General features: G+C 46.2%; 2 protein-coding genes across 2 annotated transcripts in view; one reads left to right on the top strand and one right to left on the bottom strand.

The window, feature by feature from the left end:
• Positions 1 to 27,547, bottom strand: part of LOC141063328 (gastrula zinc finger protein XlCGF66.1-like) — a 243,991-nt gene that overhangs the window by 53,693 nt on the left and 162,751 nt on the right. The gene's annotated exons all lie outside the window — the stretch shown is intronic.
• LOC141063307 (uncharacterized) overlaps positions 1 to 27,547 on the top strand; it is a 48,363-nt gene that overhangs the window by 15,949 nt on the left and 4,867 nt on the right. Inside the window, exons 3-4 of the mRNA XM_073557363.1 lie at positions 4,572 to 4,662; positions 7,383 to 8,730. Of these exons, the coding sequence (XP_073413464.1) occupies positions 4,572 to 4,662; positions 7,383 to 8,730 (1,439 nt within the window). The remainder of the gene's footprint in view (positions 1 to 4,571; positions 4,663 to 7,382; positions 8,731 to 27,547) is intronic.

Consider the following 27,547-nt stretch of genomic DNA (forward strand, 5'->3'; position numbering starts at 1 on the left):
GACTTTAGCCCCAAAATTGGCAGCGTAACAAATCCTTATTTTCCCCTCCGTAGTTTGTAGACTCCATATACAGATCCCTTAAGGGCGAAAAGAGCTGAATTCCCCACTTAAGTTATTGCATTTTGGAAATTGCCCCCACTGGGAATTTATCTCCAGCTAAAGGCACAATTGTGTCTCCATGGGGGTTGTGCTCACAGCCCAACATCGTGTGGCCTCCAAAGAAATGCCACCCCGCACCATTACTGACCACTGCCAAACCGGTCATGCTGAAGGATGTTGCAGGCAGCAGATCGCTCTCCACGGCGTCTCCAGACTCTGTCACGGCTGTCACATGTGCTCAGTGTGAACCTGCTTCCATCTGTGAAGAGCACAGGGCGCCAGTGGTGAATTTGCCAATCCTGGTGTTCTGTGGCAAATGCCCAACGTCCTGTACGGTGTTGGGCTGTGAGCACAACCCCCATCTGTGGACGTCGGGCCCTCAGACCGTCCTCATGGAGTCAGTTTCTAACCATTTGTGCAGACACATGAACATTTGTGGCCTGCTGAAGATCATTTTGCAGGGCTCTGGCAGTGCTCCTCCTGTTCCTCCTTGCACAAAGGTGGAGATAGCGGTCCTGCTGCTGGGTTGTTGCCCTCATACGGCCCCCTCCACATCTCCTGTTGTACAGGCCTGTCGCCTCGTAACACCTCCAGCCTCTGGACACTACGCTGACAGACACAGTAAACCTTCTTGCCACAGCTCGCATTGATGTGCCATCCTGGATGAGCTGCACTACCTGAGCCACTTGTGTGGGTTGTAGAGTCCGTCTCATGTTACCACGAGTGTGAAAGCACAACCAACATTCAAAAGTGACCAAAACATCAGCCAGAAACCATTGGTGCTGAGATGTGGTCTGTGGTCCCCACCTGCAGAACCACTCCTTTATTGAGGGTGTCTTGATAATTACCAATAATTTCCATCTGTTGTCTATTCCATTTGCACAACAGCATGTGAAATTGATTGTCAGTCAGTGTTGCTTCCTAAGTGGACAGTTTGATTTCACAGAAGTTTGATTTACTTGGAGTTATTTTCTGTTGTTTAAGTGTTCCCTTTATTTTTTTGAACAGTGTATATAGATAGAGAGATTTTTTTTCTTTACATTGGAGGGTCCAATTCCAGCTATTGCTGTGTGATCTGTGATTTCTATCTACTCCCCTGTGTACAGGATAATAGAGTATAATAAAGTAGTTATGGATGTGACGTAACTAACATTGTGCAGTGACTCTGCTTTCCATATAGTGACGGATATTTCTTGTTGCTGAAACTGTGATTTTTTTTCACTTTAAACCTTTTTTAAACCCCTCTGATCAGTGCAATCACACAACATACAAGCCTCTGATGGCTCCGGTGAGGCCCTGTACTACTGTAGTGCCGTGTATCATCACTGCCTGTCAGTGTAATACTAACGGCCCCATACACATGAGATCAGAGTTGGCTGAACGGTCATTTGGCAGAGGGCGATCTCTCCCGACTCCCCCATACACACAAATATTCCAGCTTTCCTGTGGTCTGTATGAGAGAGTCGCCTCCAGACTCCTCTAGAGGAGGATTATCTACAGGAAGAACAAACGGATTATCCTCTGAAATTCAGGATGCCGGATCCTTCTCTGCCCTGACTTCATCTGTTGGGAGGCCCCTAAATACATTATATGGTCGGCCAAACCCCCCGAAATCAGTGCTTTCATGGAACTTTAGTCTAATGTGTATGGGGGCGTTATAAGGTAACTTATTGGACGCTGCCTCTGGCCCGGCCTAATAGACCTTCATACATTGCAGCCCAGACCCCATTATTAGGCATGTAAGTATCGGAGTAACTAGGCCGCCCCATACTATCGAGGACTTGGGGGCGGGGGGCATTCAGCTGAACTCTGTCACACCTTCTTAGATGCCATGTTTGCTTTTGGCAGCAGCAAGTGGTTAAACTGTCAGGGTTTTTGTTGAAGCCGCTCCTGTGCCATCCCTGCGGTGTACATCTATGTTCTGGGGCTCAAAAGGGTTAAACATTTGTTGATAAAAAATAATAAAATGTGCCTTCAGCTTTTTCCATGTTTTTTCTTCTTCCAAGAATTGTTGGAGCCAATTTTGTTTAGAAACATTTTAATATCGGCTTTTTCTGGAGTTTTTCTTGTAATATAGGAAAGCCTAAGGCCAGAAATAATCCCCATAAATCACTGTACATGGAGACTTTGAGATCAGATCATTTCTGTCCGCGTTGATTGTGGAAACTAAAAATCTTTTCTAAAAGCCTCAAACTTCTGTGTGTGACTCAGAGCTGAGATCTAACGTGAGAGAAGATTCCAGTGCGGGGAAGACGGGAAACCTTCATATAGACGGCCGGTGGGGATGGAGGCAGTGACCGACTCTGGCCAAATCTGTCTCTAGAGCCGCAGTAGAAGATGAAGATGTCGTCCTCATCATCATGAAGGAGTTATTTCTCATGTCGCGTGTAATGAATATCTCCTGCAGTATTGCTAATGCCGATTCCAGTGTCGGTAATGAGACGAGAATTAGCGTTATGGAAGATGAGTCTATGAGGAACGTGTTCAGCTGCCGACTCCGAGGAGGAAACTGCTTGTTGTCTGTGGCCTAAATATATAGGTTTTATTAGTAGATGTCAGGGAAGAAAACTAAACCCTGTAAGATAATAAATCTCCTCATATGTTTCCCTTATTATCTCCAGTAAGTGTATTATTACACAGGATTCTTATGATGTTACATCGGATCATCTTCTTCTCATTCAGGTCTCTACAATATCGGATCCTCTCAGTGAAGATCTTCTACAGAAGAGAATTTTCCTGATTTACCCATCAAGGATGGATATGGACAGAGACAAGATGGCGGAGAGGATATTACACCTCACCCTAGAGATCCTCTTCCGTCTCACTGGAGAGGTGAGAGATTCTGATGACGTCACATTACATAATTCTTATCTATGGGAATAACAGATGGACAGAACTGGAGAGGTGAGGACTCTGGAAATGTCTGTAGTGAGATTTATTAATGTGTCTCTCCATAACCAGGATTACGCAGTGGTGAAGAAGACCTCTAGTGATCACTGTCAGGACCCTGTGTCTGAGGGATGGGGAAGACCCCTGAGCCCAATCACGGGGCCTCCACCTCACCCCCTGATCCATGAGGACATCAATGACCAGAAGATCCTAGAACTCATCTACAAGATGATTGAGCTGCTGACTGGAGAGGTGACACTGCTGGGAATGCTGGGACATTATACAGTAACACTATGAAGGGATCGGGGGATGACGGTATCATTGTATGTGTCAGGTTCCTATAAGGTGTCAGGATGTCGCTGTCTATTTCTCCATGGAGGAGTGGGAGTATTTAGAAGGACACAGAGATCTGTACAAGGACGTCATAATGGAGGTTCCCCAGCCCCTCACATCACCAGGTAATAGACAGGACTAAATACACACGGCCTATAATTATCTGTATGTAGAGAATGAATTCAGTCCCTGTATGTGTTTCCTCCAGATCTATCCAGTAAGAGGACAACACCAGAGAGATGTCCCCGTCCTCTTCTTCCACAGGACTGTAACCAAGAAGATCCCAGTGCTCCTCAGGATCATCAGGTAGATGGAGAGAAGGTGTCAGGAGATCTCCCCTATGATGTGTAGACGGCTGTGAAGGTCTTGTGCTCAGTCTTGTTTTATCTCATCATACTCTTCTTTGAACTTGCTCCCACTTTCAATGTTTTTTTTAAATGTGGTGCCCAGAACTGGACACAGTGTTCCAGAAGAGATCTGACCAAGAAGGAGAAGACGAGAATAATTATTTGACGTGATGTAGACTCTATACTTCTCTTAATACATCACAGAACTTGTGTTGGCAGTGGATTACTCACGATTCTCTTCAAGCGTGTGACAACAGAACTTACTTATTCAGGAACAATCAGGAATAGGGATGAGCGAGTATACTCGTTAGGATTCAGTACTCGGCGAGTAATGCGGTACTCAAATCCTGGCGAGTAAATTTCACTACTCGCCTCGCAATATTCAGCACAGCCTGCACAGTCCCTGCACAGTCCCAGCCCATCACACACACACCGCCCATTACTCGCATTTCCCATAGAGTTATATTTGACTCGCTACTCGTTACAAGTACTCGAGTATTAGGAGCTACTCGTAACGAGTACAGCGAGTCCGAGTATTTCACTACTCGCTCATCCCTAATCAGGAGCAATATATGATAAGCTTAATAGATCAGGAATAAATCATTTGAGTGTCTCTATCTGCAGCATCTACAGCAGGCTGCTTCTCTCATACACAGACACAGCAGGAAAACAGGAAATACAGTCACATGCTCTCCCTGTGTGAGCCTCTGGGAGGTTTTTTTTTTAAAACTTTATAAACAGCATACAAAACTAGCAACTAAACACTCATAGACAGGAATGGAGTTGTTGCACTAAACATATTCCAACAACTTGTATAATGAGAACGGTGGAGATGGCAGGATTAGAGCTGATCATAGATGGGACTTCTCCATCTGTCTGTGACTTTTACAATATTTGTTTCAGGGTGAAGATCTGACCCATATTAATACTACAGAGACATATGTGAGGGGTGATGAGTGGTGTAAAGAGGAGATTCCCACATACGACTACCCAGGTGAGTAGTAACCATTGAATGCAGAGAAGTCACAGATTCCTCTCAGTCACCGGCTGTGGCTGCTTTATCGGTGGTGTAGTCCGGCCGTAATACCATGATCACCATTTTGCCTCTAGATCACAACATTCTCCTCCACCCAAAACTGTTCAAATGACTTTGGGCATTGAAAGCCCTTTTCTATTGAACTTACAGCGTGGAGGATCCACTTGGTATTAGAAGACGCTGACCATTACCTGCCCAGATCTGTAAACTATAAAGCCAAATGACAGCGTACGTAGAATGTGCTGACAAGATAGAAACTCACTTGTAGAAAAATATTATGATAGGTCTGTAAGAGAAAGCGGAGGGTAATGATGCTGTTGGCTTCCTAGAATCCTGAGATCTAATTTCAGGGCTGAAATCTCATCTCCAGAGATCTTGATACCGAGATCTCCATCTGCGCATGCGCCGCCCCCCAGCGGCCATGTTCACGGAGTCTACGCACAGGACATCCGGGGGGCTCTGGCCTTTCATGAAATGTTGACAGAGCCCCCCACAGTGGCAGACACCCCGGGCAGCAGCAGCAGACACCCCGGGCAGCAGCGCCAGGCACTTCAGCAGCACCAAACACTCGCAGCGGCGCACTGCACATTGGACACCCCCTCATCCCACCCTGTGGCCTGCAGCATCACCCCACTCCTGCCTCCTCCAGCAGCGACACTGGGACCCCACTTCACCACAGCAATAAGATGCATGGATTATGAGAAGCACCACCATGTTATTAAAAAATAATTTTCATATTTTTCTCCTCAAAATTTAGCTTGCGTCTTATAATCCAAAAAATACGGTAACATTTTTTTATTCTAGTTCTTTTTGTACAGGTTCATTTTGTATGGTAGTCTGATGATTGTGGGATCGGCCTGCCTCACTTATGTGAGTCTGCAACTACCTGGTAGCCTTTAAAATAAGGTCTCCATTACCTCTGCCAGATGCCTGAGATCTAAATTTAAGACACCTCAGCTCTGCACTATTATAAAAATGCTCTCTGAATGTCTAATATTTCTTCTTGAAACTCATCTGATGGAAAATATTGGCCCTTACGATAGTTTAGATTGCCAAGAGCCACTGAGCCTCATACTCTAATTACCCAGAGAGTGTTCACCAGGATAATAGGAAACAAATGGACCTTACAAATTATTTCCCAATGTCTCTTGAATCCAACAATCCCCTATATATGGTTGTACACTACTCTCTGGGCACATGGTAGGGTAAGAAAGGAAGGAGCGCCATTTAGCTATTCGTACACAGATCTTGATGGAATAGTTTGCAGACACGATGTATTGGGAGCACTGTTAGTGATCACCTGGCAGATGAAAAGATGGCCACCACGAGAAGGCTTGGCTCTATCTACTCTATTTTCCAGATCCCAGTGATTGCCTTGCTCATCATCCTTTAACCCCTCTTCATGGATCTGGACTTACACAGAGACCCCTAGGCTTGGGCCATGGTGTTACCTGCTACTCTGTGGAGTGAGATGGCAAGAAGAATAGTCAGGTAGCTGGCCATAACCAGGAGGGCAGAGAAAGTAGAAAATCAGAAGACACAAGTGTAGTCAGTAAGCGGGCTGGGATTACACCAGGAAACAAATACACCAGCTGAGCACAGAGGACTGAACCAGAGGAGAACAAGGCTGTATCTGGCAGATTCCGGGAATAGGCTTCAAGCTTTAGTAGGGTTTGGTGCTTTCTAATTGGCTTAAGCAGGTAGCAGATTGCTACCAGATTGCTGGACAGCACACAAACCCATACTGCCAGGCTGGATGAAACTACTGGTCTCAGGCTCCCTAATCTTAGCGGCTGGACAGAGCCAGCGCCACCCAGAGCTTCTGGTTTCAACGTCTCTTCTATTACCAGCAACGCCTGCACAATAAATAAGGCGCTGCTTGGTGACGGATTCAAACATCGCAGGAGCAGATTCCAGTGGAGAGGGGACACACCATCTGCAGATGCCCTAATATAACACAATTACAGGAAACTAAAGCAGTAGAAATCCCCATAAAGTGGCTCCATTTTGGAAATTATAACCCTCAGTGAATTATTCTATGGGAGTAGTGACACTTTACGGAAATTAGCTCGCACTGGATGTTGCAACATGAAAATTGCACATTTGCCATTTTATTACCCAACACATAATGCCCAGATTGTGCTCCAGGAAACACACACCGTAAATTAAGTGGGTTCTTCTCACTATAGTAATGCCCAATATATGGATGCTAAATATGGTTTGGGCGCACTACAAGGCTCAGAAGAGAGTGGATATTTGACTTTGGGAGAGCGGATATTGCTGGATTGGTTTATGGAAGCCATGTTGCTTTTCAAGAGCTTTTGAGCCACAAATATTGTGGAAACCTTTTGGTTTTCCTCTGACAGATGATGGACCTTAGTGGTGTCTTGTGTTTCCGTGAGATGAGTAGAAGTTTTATTGGTATAATTTTCACCTATATAGCATTGATGGCTTTTTATTCCATGTTTGGGAAGCAGAATGAACAAACCATTGAACCCCATGATGCACTGATTCATGCTATGAGGCTTTCGATTAGACTGTGAACTGTCATTGTCTTGGTGAATAATTTAATATTTTTAAAAAGTTTGTATTTTTTATGGACAGCTTAAGTAGAAATGTTCAAAAGTATAAAATTTGAGGATATTTTATTCAAAATTATTAATTGGTTTTATTTTTAGCAGATGACTGTACCAGGAGATCAGAGGGAACGCTGACATCTTCAATTTTTAAATCTGATGATCTTGAGATCTCACAGGATACAATTGAAGTTAATGCCATTACTCCAGATATACCATCATCCCTTCATAGCAAAGATCTGTCATCTGATACATTAATACAGGTCCCATCTTTTGGCTCATTACCAACTACTAAGGAAAATCAAGGTCACAATATAAGCATTAAAAAATTAATTGATTCTAAAGGAAAGGAGCCATTTTCAGATTCAGAATATGGAAATAGTTTTCTTGAAAAGACTTTTCTTAAACATGAAAAAATTCACATAACAGAGAATAGAATTTCCTGTTCAGAATGTGGGAAGTGTTTTAGCGAGAAATCAAATTTGGTTAGGCACCAAAGAACTCACACAGGGGAGAAGCCTTTTTCATGTTCAGAATGTGGGAAATGTTTTGGACGTAAATCACTGCTTGTTAATCACCATAGAACTCACACGGGGGAGAAGCCTTTTTCCTGTTCAGAATGTTGGAAATGTTTTATCCAGAAATCAGATTTGGTTAGGCACAAAAGAACTCACACAGGTGAGAAGCGTTTTTCCTGTTCAGAATGTTGGAAATGTTTTATCCAAAAATCAGATTTGGTTAAGCACCAAAGAACTCACACAGGGGAGAAGCCTTTTTCTTGTTCAGAATGTGTGAAATGTTTTACCGAGAAATCAACTCTTGTTACACATCAGCGAACTCACACAGGGGAGAAGCCTTTTTGCTGTTCAGAATGTGGGAAATGTTTTAACTGGAAATCAGATTTGTTTAAACACCAAAGAACTCACACTGTGGAGACGCCTTTTTCCTGTTCAGAATGTGAGAAATGTTTTGCAAAGAAATCAGATTTGGTTAAGCACCAGAGAACTCACACAGGGGAGAAGCCTTTTTGCTGTTCAGAATGTGGGAAATGTTTTAACTGGAAATCAGATTTGGTTAATCATCACCATAGAACTCACACAAGGGAGAAGCCTTTTTCCTGTTCAGAATGTGGGAAATGTTTTAAGTGGAAATCAGATTTGGTTAAGCACCAAACAACTCACACAGGGGAGAAGCCTTTTTCCTGTTCAGAATGTGGGAAATGTTTTAACCTGAAATCAAATTTGTTTAAGCACCAAAGAACTCACACAGGGGAGAAGCCTTTTTCCTGTTCAGAATGTGGGAAATGTTTTAACCTGAAATCAAATTTGTTTAAGCACCAAAGAACTCACACAGGGGAGAAGCCTTTTTCCTGTTCAGAATGTGGGAAATGTTTTGTGAAGAAATCATCTCTTCTTAGTCACCAAAAAACTCACACAGGGGAGAAACCTTAATCATGTTCTTAATGTGGGAAATGTTTTCTACCGAAATCAACTCTTAATAAACATCAGGGAAGTCATACAGGGAGAAGCTTTTTTCATGTTCAAAATGTTGGAAATATTTTAACTCAAAATTGTATCTTCTTAAAGATGTTGACCATTACTAGGACAACCCCTTGTCATTCCTCATGTTTGGCTATGTTAAAATTAAAACTCTCATTGTACGAGAATGGTCAGTACTAAATGTCATGATCCAGGACGGGGTTTCGCTTTGGCCCGTCCTGATCAGACTTGGGGTTAATTCTTCCGCCTCTCTCTGGCAGAGGGCGGCTATTTAATGCTCACTGGACCTAGGTCCGGTGTCATACTCCTGCCCTCGGCTGAGTGCTTCTCCTGGCACACACTCATCACCATGTCCTCAGCCATACACATCTGATCAGGTTCATCATAAATATGCCCCAGGGCCTCAAAAAATGCATCCACATTCATATGCTCAGGGGCTGTGGTCGAAAGGGAGAAAGCCCAAGCTTGGGGGGCTCCCCTTGACAGAGACATAATGACCCCCACTCTCTGACCTTCATACCCAGAAGAGTGTGGTCTCAATGAAAAAAAAAAAGCTTACAGCCCTCCTTGAAAACTCTGAATTTCTTTTTAGCTCTAGAAAAGGTATCTGGTAACTTAACCGGAGACTCAGGGGAAACTAATGTCACATCCCGAGCCCCCGATGAGAATACCCCCTGCACAGTGTCAGCGATCAGCTGCTGAGACTGAGCCAGGACTCGTTCTCCAAGGAGTTTCTTAGACATCTGAGTCAGGTGCCTCACCTGCTCAGAAAGAGCGTGCATAGGATCCATCACATACACAGGAGAAGGGGAGCAGAGAAAAAAATGGTAACTGTCAGTTATAATGTCAGAAACACCGCACTACACTTGCTCACTGAGCCAGTGCGCGTGTCCTGAGTACAGAAACAGTGCTAAAAGATACCTGTGGAGCAGGGCAGCAGATGTGACAATGCGTGCTTCAAACAATTGGTGTCAGGGTCCAGTCAGCGCCGGAAAGTAAAAATGCACAGGACCTGAGGACGCAGAAGTTAGCAATCTGGCACAGGACCTAAGGTCTTGTGACTGCAAGGGGGCGGGGCTTAGCGTCCTGCTTTCAGATATGAGAAGACACCATACAACAACTCAGAGTCGGGCAAAACGAAGGTCACACACAGTACGGGCAAATGAGGCACAGGAAGGGACAAACAGACGGGTGGTCAGACAAAGCCAAAGGTCATACACAAGAGGGCGACGTTGTACCAAGGGAACGAGCAGAGAGAAGTCGGGTCACAAGCAGAGAGTCATACATGAGAGGTATCGCAGTACAAGAGGGGCAGGCAGAACTCGTAACAGGGACAGAACCGAATCAAAACCACACAAGCAAGATATCAGGCACAAGGCACACGTACGCACAAGGTCAACTAACTCAGCCGAGGGCAAGAGTATAACTGACACCGGACCTAGGTCCAGTGAGCATTAAATAGCCGCCCTCTGCCAGAGAGAGGCAGAAACAATTAACCCCCTGTCTGATCAGGACGGGCCAAAGCGAAACCCCGTCCTGGATCATGACACTAAATATATTGAACAGCCATGTCAGACTGAGCTGCCATCTTAGAAAAACTTTCGCTAACTAACTTTGCAGCTAATGAGATGACCTTATGGGAGCTCTAGCCAGAATGGAGACATAAACTGACACCAAAGCCATTAGCAGGTATGGTTGGCATACACAAGGGTTAATAGGAGTAGCTGCAGGGCATTGTGAGAGTAAGTAAAGGTGTCATATGGTAGTAAGTAGTGTCTGTGATGAGGAAAATACAGTAGTCAATATGTGAAGAGTTATGTGAGTAATGACATTAGATAAAAGGGACATGGGGATTTATGGACTGTAATGGAGTTTGGTGAAATACTCCTAAATATTGTCATTTTGTATTATCACTTTCTTTAGTATTCTAGAATACATGTCTTCCCTGCAGTGTGAGGTTATCATGTATACACCTTTTACCACTATATGTAGTTTGTTTGTCTAACCATATATATAAAAAGCCCAAATGAGGTCCTCCATATATTCAGAAGTAGAAGTCAACAACATAGCCTACAAACGTTACTCCCATAAACAACATTTCAGTATGAAATATATCTGTATTTCAACAAAACACATAAAAAATGTAAAAAGAAGAGATTATGCAGAGAAAAATCATCAGGTATGTATATAAAACGTATCTAAATCTGCCCCAAAATATAGTTTAGAAAAATCCTTTACATATATATATAATTGTAAGTGGAAAGCCCATATGGAAGAAGTATAACAATTATATAGGATATCACCCTATATCATTACATATCTCAGGTGTAAGGTCTCCGCCGAATGGTCAATTCACAATAAACCCAGATACAAAGAATATATAGAACGGGTTTACAATCCACACAGGAATAAATATTACATTGTAGACTCATAAAGTGACAGTGCTCATGGAAACATTCAAAAAATAGTACAGACAATGAATGTTATAAAGCCGATTCCATAGGGCATGTGTGGCATTATGGGCATGACACGGTCACGGCTTCACATGGAGTCTTCATTGCTGGTGCATAAATCCAGAAGCAGCAGAACGGGGCAAACTGCACATTACCCGCGTTTCTCTTGTAGAAACCCCTTTCTGAGGAAGCATTACAAGAGAAACGTGCTTAAAAGAGGCATCTGGGTAATGGAATCCTCCCTATAGATCGGTCTTGTCTGTGTGTGCCTCTTTGGTATGTGGACATTGTGGGGTTCGCCACGTTCTCCTGCTTCTTGATTTGTGCACTAGCGATGAAGACTATGTGAAGCAGTGACCGGGTCACAATACTATTTTGTCCTCACACTCACTCCCTGTGATTGTGGATGTGTCTGGCCTAAGAGAGACAATCAGCAAGTGGGTTATAAATTAGGTATAAATATAATATATATGATCAAATATATTGTAGTTCCCCCTTCTTTCTCTCCCATAAGAAGATTCTTGCCGGTAGAATCAGCGCGGATGAGCACCTACTGTGCGCTCTCCCTGGCCACAATTCCCCATCTTAATTCCATCCTCACCCTTTCCCCCTAGTCATGTTTTCCCATCTAGATATATATCTACCATCCGACTATAGTGATAAGCTATCTGCAGATTAATTATATACTATATCGGTCTGTGTTCCTGGAGGATAGCTTCTGCTCCACTAGATACCATTGATAAGATACATGGTGCTTCACGTCCAGTATTTATGGTGAATAACATATATTATTATGGGCAGTTGTTCTTTGAGATCAGTAGATTTAACATATGTCAAACTAAAAAGCGGGTCTGTAATATCCCGAAATTTCAAAGGTTCTGGTTACAATCGATAACTTCCTTGTCAATTCCTGAACCAGGTGGGAAAATTATATTTCCACATTATTAAAACCAAGCCAGGTATATATTGAGCCTAATATGAAAAACTTACCCATCAACATTTTCTCTTTTCTTCTTTTTTCCATAAATTCCTTGATATTCCTACTTTTTAGTTTTTTAACAGGACATCGGGGCCCATATGTCCTAGAACCCATGTTTCTCTCTGTGGCCCTAGTACACTGTGCTACTGGTCTCCGGTCCATACTGCTATTTGTGAGCAGAACGGATTCCCAAAATATTGAACTCCGTTCACCTCACTTTCTGAAGTGATGCAGCATTCAGTTTGTGAAAATTGAGCTTATAATTATTTTAATTTTAACAATTAGAATAAAATCTACATAAAATTAACATTGTTATAAATATTTATACATTTAAATAGCCACAAAAATACACATCAGTAGATAAGAAATTATTCAAACATTTATTCTGGACCTCATAATTTTGACCCTGGCATCTTACCTCTCTGGTTTCCTGTCCATGACCCTGATATCTTACCTTTCTGGTTTCCTGTCCATGACCCTGGTATCTTACCTCTCAGGTTTCCTGTCCATGACCCTGGTATATTACCTCTCTGGTTTCCTGTCCATGACCCTGGTATCTTACCTCTCAGGTTTCCTGTCCATGACCCTGGTATATTACCTGACAAATGCTATTGAGAACTCTGCTATTAGAAGTGGAAAGGAAGAACAAAGACGAAAGAATCTAATTAATAAAAATATTGGAGAAAGAGAAACCAATCACAAATTAAAATGTTTCTATACTAATGCACAAAGCATGGGCAACAAACAAGGAGAATTGGAACTACTAACACAGGAAAAGAAATATGATGTCATTGGAATCACTGAAACTTGGTGGGACAATACACATGATTGGAATACAAGACTAGAAGGATACAACTTATTTGCAAGAAACAGACTTGATAAACGAGGAGGGGGTGTCGCATTGTATGTTAGAAACGCGTATATCTGCACAGAGATTGAAGCTTCAGAGACTGGGAGTTCTGTGGAAACTGTTTGGGTAAGAATACAAGGACAGAACAATGGAAAGGACACCATTGTAGGCATTTACTACAGGCCGCCTGTGCAAGCTGAAGCTATGGATGAACTCTTTATGCATCAAATGGCCAAGTTCTCCAAAAAATATGACATAGTTGTCATGGGAGATTTCAACTATCCAGACATTTGTTGGGAATCTCTCTCAGGCAAAACTAACAGGTCAAGGAAATTCTTATCCTCTCTTGCTGACAACTTTATCTTCCAAAAGGTAAGGGAGAAAACAAGGGGAACTGCTACCTTGGATCTAATCCTTATAAACAGGGAGGAAATGGTTGAGGAGGTAAAAGTGGCTGGGACCCTAGGAGGTAGCGACCATGCTATTTTAGAATTTTGGATAACTAGAGGCGGAAGACCTGTGAAGACTCAGACATCAAGGTTAGATTTCAGAAAGGCAGATTTTAAGGGATTCAGAAAGAGAATTGGAGGGATCCAATGGCTGGATATCCTTAAAGACAAAAATGTCCAGGAAGGATGGGAAATCTTGAAAAATGAAATTCTCAAAGCACAGTTGTTAACAATTCCGAAAAGAGGGAAGAATAGGAAGCAGTTAAGGAAACCAGGATGGATGAACACAGAACTTAAGCACATGCTAAAAAGGAAGAAAAAAATGTTTATAAAATGGAAAGAGGGAGGCATATCTAAAGAAGAATATAATGCTGTCTGCAGAACCTGCAGGGCACAAATCAGATTATCTAAAGCTGAAAATGAATTGAGGCTTGCAAGAGATGTCAAAAGCAATAATAAAGGATTTTGGGGATATGTCAAAAGTAAAAGAAAAGTCAAAGATGCTATAGGATTTTTACAGGATGAAAATGACGAAATGGTAAGACAGGATGTTGAGAAGGCTGAACTTTTAAATTCCTATTTTGCATCTGTTTTCTCTCAGAAAGGAAATGTAACATCAACTGTTATTCACTGTCCTATTAAGGGAATAGAAGAATCCAGGATATCTATAAACAGAAAGATAGTGAGGAAACACTTAGCTAGCCTAAATGAATTCAAGTCTCCAGGTCCAGATGAATTACACCCCAGAGTACTGAAGGAGATAGCAGAAGAAATTTTTGAACCCCTCTCTATAATCTTTGAAAATTCTTGGAGAACAGGAGAAGTGCCAGAAGACTGGAGAAGAGCAAATGTTGTTCCTATCTTCAAAAAGGGGAAGAAGGTGGACCCAGGTAACTATAGGCCGGTGAGTCTGACTTCTATACCAGGAAAGATCTTTGAACAAATTATTAAACAACATGTATGTCAATACCTGGATAAGAATGAAGTGATTAAACAGAGTCAGCATGGGTTTGTAACTAATAAGTCATGTCAGACTAACTTAATTTCCTTCTATGACGGTATCACTGATTGGGTGGATCAAGGAAATGCTGTAGATATAGTATATCTTGACTTCAGCAAAGCATTTGACAAAGTCTCTCATACAATCCTTATTGAAAAAATGATTAAGTATGGAATGGACAAGGCAACTGTTAGGTGGATTCATAACTGGCTTAGTGATCGGACCCAAAGAGTGGTCGTAAATGGCTGCACATCCAGTTGGAAGAATGTCTCAAGTGGGGTACCACAGGGCTCTGTCCTGGGCCCTGTATTGTTCAACATCTTTATCAACGATTTAGATGAAGGAATTGAGGGTAAACTGATTAAATTTGCTGATGACACAAAGCTAGGAGGGATAGCTAATACTAGAGAAGAGAGAGAGAGGATTCAAAAAGATTTAAATAAACTGGAGAAGTGGGCAGCAACTAACAGAATGGTTTTTAACAGGGAGAAATGCAAAGTACTACATCTGGGCAATAAAAATGGAAAAAACATATATAGAATGGGAGGAATAGGGCTAAGTGACAGCACATGTGAAAAAGACTTGGGTATACTAATAGATCACAGACTGAATATGAGTCAACAGTGTGATGCAGCAGCAAAAAAGGCAAATGCAATTCTAGGATGTATTAACAGAAGCATACAGTCTAGATCACGTGAAGTCATTATTTCCCTCTACTCCTCTTTGGTCAGACCTCATCTGGAATATTGTGTCCAGTTTTGGGCACCACATTTTAAAAAAGACATCAACAAACTGGAGCAAGTTCAGAAAAGAGCGACCAGAATGGTGACCGGTCTGCAAACCCTGTCTTATGAGGAAAGGTTGCAGGATTTGGGAATGTTTAGTTTGCAAAAGAGAAGACTGAGAGGAGACTTAATAGCTGTCTACAAATATCTAAAGGGCTGTCACATTGTAGAAGGATCAACTTTATTCTCATTTGCACAAGGAAAGACTAGAAGCAATGGGATGAAACTGAATGGGAGGAGACACAGATTAGATATTAGAAAAAACTTTTTGACAGTTAGAGTGATCAATGAGTGGAACAGGCTGCCACGAGAAGTGGTGAGTTCTCCTTCAATGGAAGTCTTCAAACAGAGGCTGGACAGACATCTGACTGGGATGATTTAGCGAATCCTGCTTTGAGCAGGGGGTTGGACCAGATGGCCCAGGAGGTCCCTTCCAACTCTACGATTCTATGATTCTATGATTCTATGATTCTATGTGACTGTACGGCCCCTTAACACGACCTGTCATGTTTTTCAACGATGCCATGTGTCCCCTATTTGACTTATGGTGCTGCTCTCATGTCCATATTTTCCCAGCAGCAGAGAGTTACAAAGAGCCAGTACAAGTCTATGGGTCCATGTAAACATGCCGTCCGTGTGCCGTACATATGCCGCCCGTGTGCTGTACATGTGCCATCCATATGTTGTGTACGTGTGCTGTCCGTTTGCCGTCAATGTGCTGTACATGAGCCGGCGTGTGCGGTCCGTGTGCTGTGCATGTGCCGTCTGTGTGCTGTACATGTGCCGTCTGTGTGCTGTACATGTGCCGTCTGTGTGCTGTACATGTGCCGTCCGTGTGCCATACATGAGCCGTCTGTGTTTAGCATGGAAAGTATATGAGAAGCTTTGTAATTCCATTTCCATTATCCATACGGATGACCAAGATCAGAGTCTCATTATCCCGAGTAGAGAAGCTCCAGGGACAAAGACCCCGTTTGGTCCTAACACGCTGGGGGCCCGGAGTATCCAGCCACGAGGCCCGGATTCTCTCATTTGTGGCCCCTATGTTTCTTGTAGAATAAATCCCTTTCTCACACAGTCCTTTAGTAATTACTCTGTGACCGAAGCTGGGGGTATATGGGTGTATACAGCATACAGGGGTCTGTGACCGAACCTGGGGGTATACGGGTGTATACAGTGTACACAGGGGTCTGCTACCGAAGCTGGAGATATACGGGTGCATACATCTTACACAGAGGGGTCTATGACCGAAGCTGGGGGTATACGGGTGTATACAGCGTACACAGGGGGGTCTGTGACCAAAGCTGGGGGTATACAGGTGTATACAGTGTACACAGGGTTCTGCGACCAAAGCTGGGGGTATACGGGTGTATACAGCATACACAGAGTGGTCTGCGACCAAAGTTGGGGGTACACGGGTGTATACAGAGTACACAGAGGGGTCTGCGACCAAAGCTGGTGGAATATGGGTGTATACAGCATACACAGAGGGGTCTGTGACCTAAGCGTGGGGTATATTGGTGTATAAAGCATACAAACAGGGGTCTGAGACCAAAGCTGGGGGTATATGGGTGTATACAGAGTGAGAGATGCACGGTCTGTGACCGAAGCTGGGGGTATACGGGTGTATACAGTGTACACAGGGGTCTGCCACCGAAGCTGGGGGTATATGGATGTATACAGAGTACATAGAGGGCTCTGTGATCGAAGCTGTGGGTATACGGGTGTATACAGCATACAGAGAGGGATCTGTGATCAAAGCTGGTGGTATACGGGTGCATACAGCATACACACAGGGGTCTGAGACTGAAGCTGGGGGTATATGAGTGTATACAGTGTGAGAGACGCGGGGTCTGTGATAGAAGCTGGGGGTATACGGGTGTACACAGGGGTCTGCGACCGAAGCTGGGTGTATACAGCGTACACAGAGGAATTTGTGACCGAAGCTGGGGGTATACGGGTGTATACAGCATACACAGGGGTCTGTGCCCGAAGATGGGGGTATACGGGTGTATACAGCGTACACTGAGGGGTCTGCAACCCAAGCTGGGGGAATACAGGTGTATACAGCATACACAGGGGTCTGTGCCCGAAGATGGGGGTATACGGGTGTATACAGCGTACACTGAGGGGTCTGCGACCGAAGCTGGGGGTATACGGGTGCATACAGAGGGGTCTGCGACCGAAGCTGGGGGTATACGGGTGTATACAGTGTACACAGAGGGGTCTGTGACAGAAGCTGGGGGTATATGGGTGTATACAGCATACACACCGGGGTCTGAGACGGAAGCTGTGGGCATACGGGTCCATACAGCGAACACAGAGGGGTCTGCAACCGAAGCTGGGGGTATACGGGTGTATACAGAGTACACAGAGGGGTTTGCAACTGAAGCTGGGGGTATACGGGTGTATACAGTGTACACAGAGGGGTCTGAGACTGAAGCTGGGGGTATAGGGGTGTATACAGTATACACCACAGGGGTCTGCGACTGAAGCTGGGGGTGTATGGGTGTATACAGTGTACATAGGGGTCTGCGACCGAAGCTGGGGGTATACGGAGCACACTGAGGGGTCTGCGACCGAAGCTGGGGGAATACAGGTGTATACAGCGTACACAGGGGTCTGCACCCGAAGATTGGGGTATACGGGTGTATACAGCGTACACTTGTAGGAGGAAGAGTCCCCGCTGTGTGTCCGGGCCAGAACCAAGAGGGCCGTCACCAAGGTTCCTAGGGAGTCTGTTTCAGGGGGACACAATTAGGAGACGGACCGCAGAGACTTCTAGAAAGGTTGGGGGAGGAGTTACTATAAAAGGGGCTGAGGACGCCAGCAGGAGTCAGTTGACGCAGCAGGGGAAGAGACGCGAGGAAGCTAGAGGGTGCCAGAGAGCCAGAGCGAGAGTCTATACCAGAGACCAGAGGGAAGAGCAGCGACAGGCGAGACAGAAGTAGGACTCACTGTGCACAGAAAGGAGGTGGCACCGAGCCGTCCAGCCGAGGAACACCGACCGCCAGCCCGCAGCTGCGGCCTGTCCGCTGCAGCCTGCGGCCGTCGCCACTTCACTCCAGCCAGCAGCTGCGGCCTACCCGCTGCTGTCCGCGGCCTGTCCGCTGCCGCACGCGGCCGACGCCGCTTCACTCCAGCCCGTGGCTGCGGCCTGTCCGCTGTCGCCCGTGGCAGCCGCTGCCTCACTACGGCCCGCAGCTGCGACCGGCCTGCAGTCACTTGAGGCAGCCACTGCACGTTCCCATCTCGAGGCTCTTGCCTCCGCTTTCCGGCCCCCAGACAACGCCATACTGCCTCCGCCGGGGGGCATAATGCCGGAGAACCCTTCCAGGGCCTGGGCGTAGGAATGCCCGAAGTCTATGCCAGATCTTCGTCGGCTGGGCCCAGCGGCTGAAACGCCGAAGCATCATCGACCATCGCTCTTCCGGACGACAGAGAGGATAAGTGACACCTTGTAGTCAAGGACCCGTAGTCGGCAATTCCGTGGCCCTATAGTCACCGGTCTTTGCCAGATTAGTCATGTTCGCATTATCAGTGTATTCTTGTGTTGATCCCTGCGAGGATAATTACTGTTAGCTAGTTTGGTTGCTCTAGATAGCCCCTATAGGCATCTTCACATATAAAAGTTACATCTTAAAGTCCAAGCCGTCTCACGCCTCGTGACTGCATCCCGCGTGCCTGCGAGTGCTACACACTGAGGGGTCTGCGACCGAAGCTGGGGGTATACAGAGTACACAGAGGGGTCTGTGACTGAAGATGTGGGTATACAGAATACACAGAGGGGTCTGTGACTGAAGATGGGGGTATACAGAGTACACAGAAAGGTCCACACAAATGCGCCTCCGCTCCGTACACACACGGCTCCGCTCCGTACACCTCGTACACACACGGCTCCGCTCCGTACACCTCGTACTCACACACGGCTCCGCTCCGTACACCTCGTACTCACACGCGGCTCCGCTCCGTACACCTCGTACACACGCGGCTCCGCTCCGTACACCTCGTACACACGCGGCTCCGCTCCGTACACCTCGTACACACGCGGCTCCGCTCCGTACACCTCGTACACACGCGGCTCCGCTCCGTACACCTCGTACACACACGGCTCCGCTCCGTACACCTCGTACTCACATGCGGCTCCGCTCCGTACACCTCGTACACACACGGCTCCGCTCCGTACACCTCGTACTCACACGCGGCTCCGCTCCGTACACCTCGTACACACCCGGCTCCGCTCCGTACACCTCGTACACACGCGCCCCCGCTCCGTACACCTCGTACATACGCGGCTCCGCTCCGTACACCTCGTACACACGCGGCTCCGCTCCGTACACCTCGTACACACGCGGCTCCGCTCCGTACACCTCGTACACATACGGCTCCGCTCCGTACACCTCGTACACACACGGCTCCGCTCCGTACACCTCGTACATATACGGCTCCGCTCCGTACACCTCGTACACATACGGCTCCGCTCCGTACACCTCGTACACATACGGCTCCAATCCGTACACCTCATACACACGCGGCTCCGCTCCGTACACCTCGTACACACGGCTCTGCTCCGTACACCTCGTACACACGGCTCTGCTCCGTACACCTCGTACACACGGCTCTGCTCCGTACACCTCGTACACACGGCTCTGCTCTGTACACCTCGTACACACGGCTCTGCTCCGTACACCTCGTACACACGCGGCTCCGCTCCATACACCTCGTACACACGCGGCTCCGTACACCTCGTACACATACAGCTCCGCTCCGTACACCTCGTACACACACGGCTCCGCTCCGTACACCTCGTACACACACGGCTCCGCTCCGTACACCTCGTACACATACGGCTCCAATCCATACACCTCATACACACGCGGCTCTGCTCCGTACACCTCATACACACGCGGCTCTGCTCCGTACACCTCGTACACACGGCTCTGCTCCGTACAACTCGTACACACGCGGCTCTGCTCCGTACACCTCGTACACACGGCTCTGCTCTGTACACCTCGTACACACGGCTCTGCTCCGTACAACTCGTACACACGCGGCTCTGCTCCGTACACCTCGTACACACGCGGCTCTGCTCCGTACACCTCGTACACACGCGGCTCTGCTCCGTACACCTCGTACACACGCGGCTCTGCTCCGTACACCTCGTACACACGCGGCTCTGCTCCGTACACCTCGTACACACACGGCTCCGCTCTGTACACCTCGTACACACACGGCTCCGCTCCGTACACCTCGTACACACACGGCTCCGCTCCGTACACCTCGTACACACAGGGCTCCGCTCCGTACACCTCGTACACACACGGCTCCGCTCCGTACACCTCGTACACACAGGGCTCCGCTCCGTACACCTCGTACACACACGGCTCCGCTCCGTACACCTCGTACACACACGGCTCCGCTCCGTACACCTCGTACACACACGGCTCCTCTCCGTACACCTCGTACACACAGGGCTCCGCTCCGTACACCTCGTACACACACGGCTCCGCTCCGTACACCTCGTACACACAGGGCTCCGCTCCGTACACCTCGTACACACACGGCTCCGCTCCGTACACCTCGTACACACAGGGCTCCGCTCCGTACACCTCGTACACACACGGCTCCGCTCCGTACACCTCGTACACACAGGGCTCCGCTCCGTACACCTCGTACACACACGGCTCCGCTCCGTACACCTCGTACACACACGGCTCCGCTCCGTACACCTCGTACACACAGGGCTCCGCTCCGTACACCTCGTACACACACGGCTCCGCTCCGTACACCTCGTACACACAGGGCTCCGCTCCGTACACCTCGTACACACACGGCTCCGCTCCGTACACCTCGTACACACGCGGCTCCGCTCCGTACACCTCGTACACACGCGGCTCCGCTCCGTACACCTCGTACACACGCGGCTCCGCTCTGTACACCTCGTACACACGCGGCTCCGCTCCGTACACCTCGTACACACGCGGCTCCGCTCCGTACACCTCGTACACACACGGCTCCGCTCCGTACACCTCGTACACACAGGGCTCCGCTCCGTACACCTTGTACACACGCGGCTCCGCTCCGTACACCTCGTACACACGCGGCTCCGCTCCGTACACCTCGTACACACAGGGCTCCGCTCCGTACACCTCGTACACACGCGGCTCCGCTCCGTACACCTCGTACACACGCGGCTCCGCTCCGTACACCTCGTACACACACGGCTCTGCTACATCCACCCTGTAAACCCCTCCTGACCACACACATAAACTTCCCCTCATCCAGCACCATGACAACCAGCACAGCAGAGTCCTGCACACACTGAGGCCCCTGATCATGTGACCCCTGACTCCTCCCCTCCTGTGACCTCATCACAGGTCCTGTGCGCACAGAGCAGCTGTAGAAATCTCCGGCCTCGGGGGTCTCACCAGATTTCGCTCTTTTCTTGCAGGGGCCGCAGTGGATTTCATCCTGGATCCATAGAGCTGAATAGAGGAGCGATGTTCCTTCACTCTGATGGGAATTGATGGTGACGTTGATGAGTCTATGAGGAACGTGTTCAGCTGCCGACTCCGAGGAGGAAACTGCTTGTTGTCTGTGGCCTAAATATATAGGTTTTATTAGTAGATGTCAGGGGAGAAAACTAAACCCTGTAAGATAATAAATCTCCTCATATGTTTCCCTTATTATCCCCAGTAATTGTATTATTACACAGGATTCTTATGATGTTACATCGGATCATCTTCTTCTCATTCAGGTCTCTACAATATCGGATCCTCTCAGTGAAGATCTTCTACAGAAGAGAATTCTCCTGATTTCCCCATCAAGGATGGATATGGACAGAGACAAGATGGCGGAGAGGATGTTACACCTCACCCTAGAGATCCTCTTCCGTCTCACTGGAGAGGTGAGAGATTGTGATGACGTCACATTACATCATTCTTATCTATGGGAATAACAGATGGACAGAACTGGAGAGGTGAGGACTCTGGGAATGTCTGTAGTGAGATTTATTACTGTGTCTCTCCATAACCAGGATTACACAGTGGTGAAGAAGACCTCTAGTGATCGCTGTCAGGACCCTGTGTCTGAGGGATGGGGAAGACCCCTGAGCCCAATCACGGGGCCTCCACCTCACCCCCTGATCCATGAGGACATCAATGACCAGAAGATCCTAGAACTCATCTACAAGATGACTGAGCTGCTGACTGGAGAGGTGACACTGCTGGGAATGCTGGGACATTATACAGTAACACTATGAAGGGATCGGGGGGATGACGGTATCATTGTATGTGTCAGGTTCCTATAAGGTGTCAGGATGTCGCTGTCTATTTCTCCATGGAGGAGTGGGAGTATTTAGAAGAACACAAATATCTGTACAAGAACGTCATAATGGAGGTTCCCCAGCCCCTCACATCTCCAGGTAATAGACAGGACTAAATACACACGGCCTATAATTATCTGTATGTAGAGAATGAATTCAGTCCCTGTATGTGTTTCCTCCAGATCTATCCAGTAAGAGGACAACACCAGAGAGATGTCCCCGTCCTCTTCTTCCACAGGACTGTAACCAAGAAGATCCCAGTGCTCCTCAGGATCATCAGGTAGATGGAGAGAAGGTGTCAGGAGATCTCCCCTATGATGTGTAGACGGCTGTGAAGGTCTTGTGCTCAGTCTTGTTTTATCCACCAGTATTATATGTTTTATACTTGTGTAATGAGAACGGTGGAGATGGCAGGATTAGAGCTGATCATAGATGGGACTTCTCCATCTGTCGGTGACTTTTACAATATTTGTTTCAGGGTGAAGATCTGACCCATATTAATACTACAGAGACATATGTGAGGGGTGATGAGTGGTGTAATGAGGAGATTCCCACATATGACTACCCAGGTGAGTAGTAACCACTGAATGCAGAGAAGTCACAGATTCCTCTCAGTCACCGGCTGTGGCTGCTTTATCGGTGGTGTAGTCCGGCCGTATTACCATGATCACCATTTTGCCTCTAGACCACAACATTCTCCTCCACCAAAACTGTTCAAATGACTTTGGGCAGTGAAAGCCCTTTTCTATAGAACTTACAACCAATTACATTGTTTTTGATCCTAAGGAATTCAGATTACTGCACAATCTCTCCTGAAATTGGGAGCAATATTATTTTCTCTAATCTTCTGCTCAGGATCCATAGTAGCTCCAATGCTCCACCATAAATGAGGGCAACTCTGGTTTACTGTTGTGTAATCTGTATTTGTAGTTTTCAGTGAATGAGATTCTCGTGCTCTGGGGCGGGGCTGTGGGCGGGGCTTTATGTGGTGCTCTGATTACATATTCATCTGTATTGGCTTATGACAGGTCGCTGACCCCTCACTGACCTGCCCCCATTATTACATAATGCATATAATAGCATTGATATTATTGTTGATAATGCCTATAATATTGTGGCTATTGTGAGGCTTAGAAAAAAAAATTACATCCAGCACAATGTCACCGGTGATGGCGGCGCCTGCGCAGTATCATCTATATCAACTATATCAAATTTTTTTTGTTAGGAAGTTATAAGGGTTAAAAGTTAAACAGCGATTTCTCATTTTTCCAACAAAATTTACAAAACCATTTTTTAGGGAGCACCTCACATTTGAAGTGAGTTTGGGGGGTCAATATGACAGAAAATACCCAAAAGTGACACCATTATAAAAACTGCACCCCTCAAGGTGCTCAAAACCACATTCAAGAAGATTATTAACCCTTCAGGTGCTTCACAGGAATGAATGGAATGTGGAAGGAGAAAATAAACATTTACTTTTCTTTCACACAAATTTTCCTTTAGACCTAATTTTTTTACTTTCGCAAAGGTAACAGGAGAAAATGGACTATACATTTTGTTGTGCAATTTCTCCTGAGCATGCCGATACCACATATTTGGGGAAATCTACTGTTTGGGCGCACGGCAGGGCTCAGAAGGGAAGGCGCGCCATTTGACTTTATGAATGTAAAATATGTGGGAATAATTAGTGGTTGCCATGTCGTGTTTGTCGAGCCCCTGATGTGCCTAAACAGTGGAAACCACCAACAAGGGACCCCATTTTGGAAACTAGACCCCTTAGGGAACTTATCCAGATGTGTATTGAGCACCTTGAACCCACAGGTGCTTCATAGAAGTTTATAACGTAGAGCCGTGGAAGTAAAAAAAAAATAACATTTTTCACAAATCTTTTTAGCTCCATATTTTACATTTTCATAAGGGTAACGGGAGAAATTGCTCCATAACAGTTTGTTGTGCAATTTCTCCTGAGCTCGCCGATACCCCGTATGTGGGAGAATACTACTGTTTGGGCGCATGGCAGAGCTCGGAAGGGAAGGAGCGCCATATTGGAGAGCAGATTTTGCTGGAATTGTTTGTGGGTGACATGTCACTTTGTCAGAGCCCATGAGGTGTCAGAACAGCATAAGCCCCCAAAAGTGACTGCATTTTACCCAATACTTCCCTGAATGAATTCTTCTAGTGGTGCAGTGAGCATACTGACACCACTGCTGTTCCATAGAAAATTATACCATTGACAGTGAAGAAAAAATAATTACTGTATTTTTCGGACTATAAGATGCACCCCAAATTTTCAAAAGGAAAATAGGGGAGAAAAATGTGCAAAATGGGGGTCCATCTTACATCCGAATTCAGCTTACCGGGGGGGTGGAATCAGCACAGGTGCAAGAGTGGTCATAGACGTTGTTCGGTGGTCCAGGCTGGTGCGGTGGCCTCCGGAAACTCCCATTCCAGGCTTGTGTGGCAGTGGTGCTCTGTGCTTGGGTGGAAGTGCTCTGCGCTGGGTCGGCAGCGCTGCACCTGTGGAGGCGGCAGCGCTCTGTGCTGGGGCAGCGGCACTCTGCTGCGTTGGGGGCTTTGCAGCCATTTTGTCAAAGCCTTAGGCCCCTGCAGCTCCATTGATGTGATGGCCTCCGGGAGAATGGCAGCTGGGGGCGGCACATGCTCAGATTTATATCTCGGCAACGAGATCTCGGGGGCGAAATCTGAATCTGAGCATGCGCCGTTCACAGCGGCCATTTTTCTGGAGACCACCGCATCACAGCAATGGAACTGCGTGGGTCTCTGGACTTTGACAAAATTCCAGTGGAGCCCTCCACGCAGCACAGAGCGCCGCCGCCACAGCATTTGTAAGTATATTCCTACTATAAGACGCATCCCCATTTCCCCACAAAATTTTTTGGGAAAAAGTGCGTCTTATAGTCCTAAAAATATGGTACATTTTTATCACTAAAATGTTGTTTTAACCCCAGATATTACATTGGAAATTAGGTAGATAGGTAAATGGTCACTACACCCATAGATGAATTCTCAGAGGGGTGTCATTTCTAAAATGGGGTCACTTCAGGAGGATTCTGCTGTTGTGGCACTTTGGAGAGCCACTAAGTGCCAGAACAACAGAATCCCCCCTGAAGTGACGCCATTTTGGAAATGACACCCCTCTGCGAATTCATCTATGGATATAGTGACCATTTTCACTACAAGGATGAATTCCAGAAACACGTAGTGGAAGTTTCAGAGCAAAAATTGCAAAAATGTCATTGTAGTGCCCAAAAAATTGTGCCCAGCTTGTGTCTCTGGAGACCTCCCCCCACCTACCCCCGGAAATTGTTAAGTCAGCTCTACTCAAATGTGTCTGTCACTAAATAATCCAAATGCTTGAATGTCAAAACAGTTCAAAAACGTGGTTCTGTGTGGAAGATTGTAAAGCCGTCATGGAGACATAAGGCCGGCAATGATGGGCATTGTGGGTAATAATAGCGGGGATCATGCCTCATTCCTCTCTAGGAACATACACGACATCTTCTCTGGGGTTCTTTCTTGTTTCAGTTACTGGGATGAGTGCAATAAAATGTCGCTCAGTGAGTCTTCTCACATCTTCAGATTCTAAAGGATTGGCGGGGACAAAATTTTCAAAAACAAGATTTTCAGTGACCTTTTCCTGATAATCAAGGAAAGTAACACAAAAGAATTATATGTGGCCACCTGAAACAAATACATGACTAACTTTTTATACCAGATCTATGATTTTCTTGATACCTGGTATGGCTGTAGAACCTGATCTGCAAGGTCCACACCCCATATATTTGTTGTAGTCAATGACAGACACAGGTTTTGGAGTAGTGGATCCCTGTTGGTCTGCAGTGGCCCTTGTGGTATCTGTGTGGATCGAGCTCAGGATAAAAATATCTTTTTTATCCTTATACTTAAGGGCAAGCAGCTCTCCATTGCGTAAAGCCCCTGACTGCCCCTTTTCGGAAATTTTCTTTGACCAATGATTCTGGAAACTCCTGATGGTTTTTGCGAATGGTCCCACAAGCCCCTATATTATGTTCAACCAGACTTTTATATAGAGGTATGCTGGTGTAGTAGTTGTCAACATATAGAATGTAGCCTTTTTGTAAAAAAAAGGCTCAAAACCATTTTTCCAGATGTCCCCAGATAAGTAGGGCCTCCTGGTGGGTTTAGTTGGCTCTCTTTCCCCTCATAAATGTGAAAAGCTGATGTGTATCCGGTTGAACTCTCGCACATTTTATAGAGCTTTATTCCGAACCTTGCCCTCTTAGAAGGAATAAATTGCTTGAGGTGCAGTCTTCCCTTGAATTTTACAAGGGACTCATCAATGGAAATGTTTTCTGTTGGGGTGTAGAGCTTTAAGAACTTTTCTGTCAAGTTTCCGATGATGGGTCTGACTTTGAATAGTCTGTCGTGTTCTGGGGCGTTTCTGGGCAGGCACTGACTATTGTGATTAAAATGCCAAAACCTCATGAGCATCTCATAACGGGTCCTAGGAAGAATGGCAGAAAACATAGGGGTGGCTTGAACAAGCCGGTTGGACAAATAGGACCGAATGCTTGTTTTTTAACAAGCCCCATAGTGAATGTAAGACCTAAAAATGTTTTCATTTCTAGGATATTAGTTGGTGTCCATAAATTTGACCTAGCATAATAGGATTGTGGATTCTGGCTGATGAATTGGGACACATCTGGGAAATGCTACATCAAGAGGCAAAGCCCCTTGGACATTGGTGTGCGCCAATTCACGAGCACTAGGGACAGCGCTAGTACTGGGCATTGTTCCCTGAGTTGGAGACATTTCTCCAGAAGCGCTATTTCTCCTTCTTGTTGTACTGGTCCTTGTGTGTGAGGATGGACCAGAATCACTGCTCATTTCTGAGCTATCACTGTCGCTGCTACTAAAGCCCTCGAAAT

Source organism: Dendrobates tinctorius, unplaced genomic scaffold (assembly GCF_039654945.1).
Source record: "Dendrobates tinctorius isolate UK_male_01 unplaced genomic scaffold, ASM3965494v1 ptg000249l, whole genome shotgun sequence".
Classification (NCBI taxonomy): Eukaryota; Metazoa; Chordata; class Amphibia; order Anura; family Dendrobatidae; genus Dendrobates; species Dendrobates tinctorius.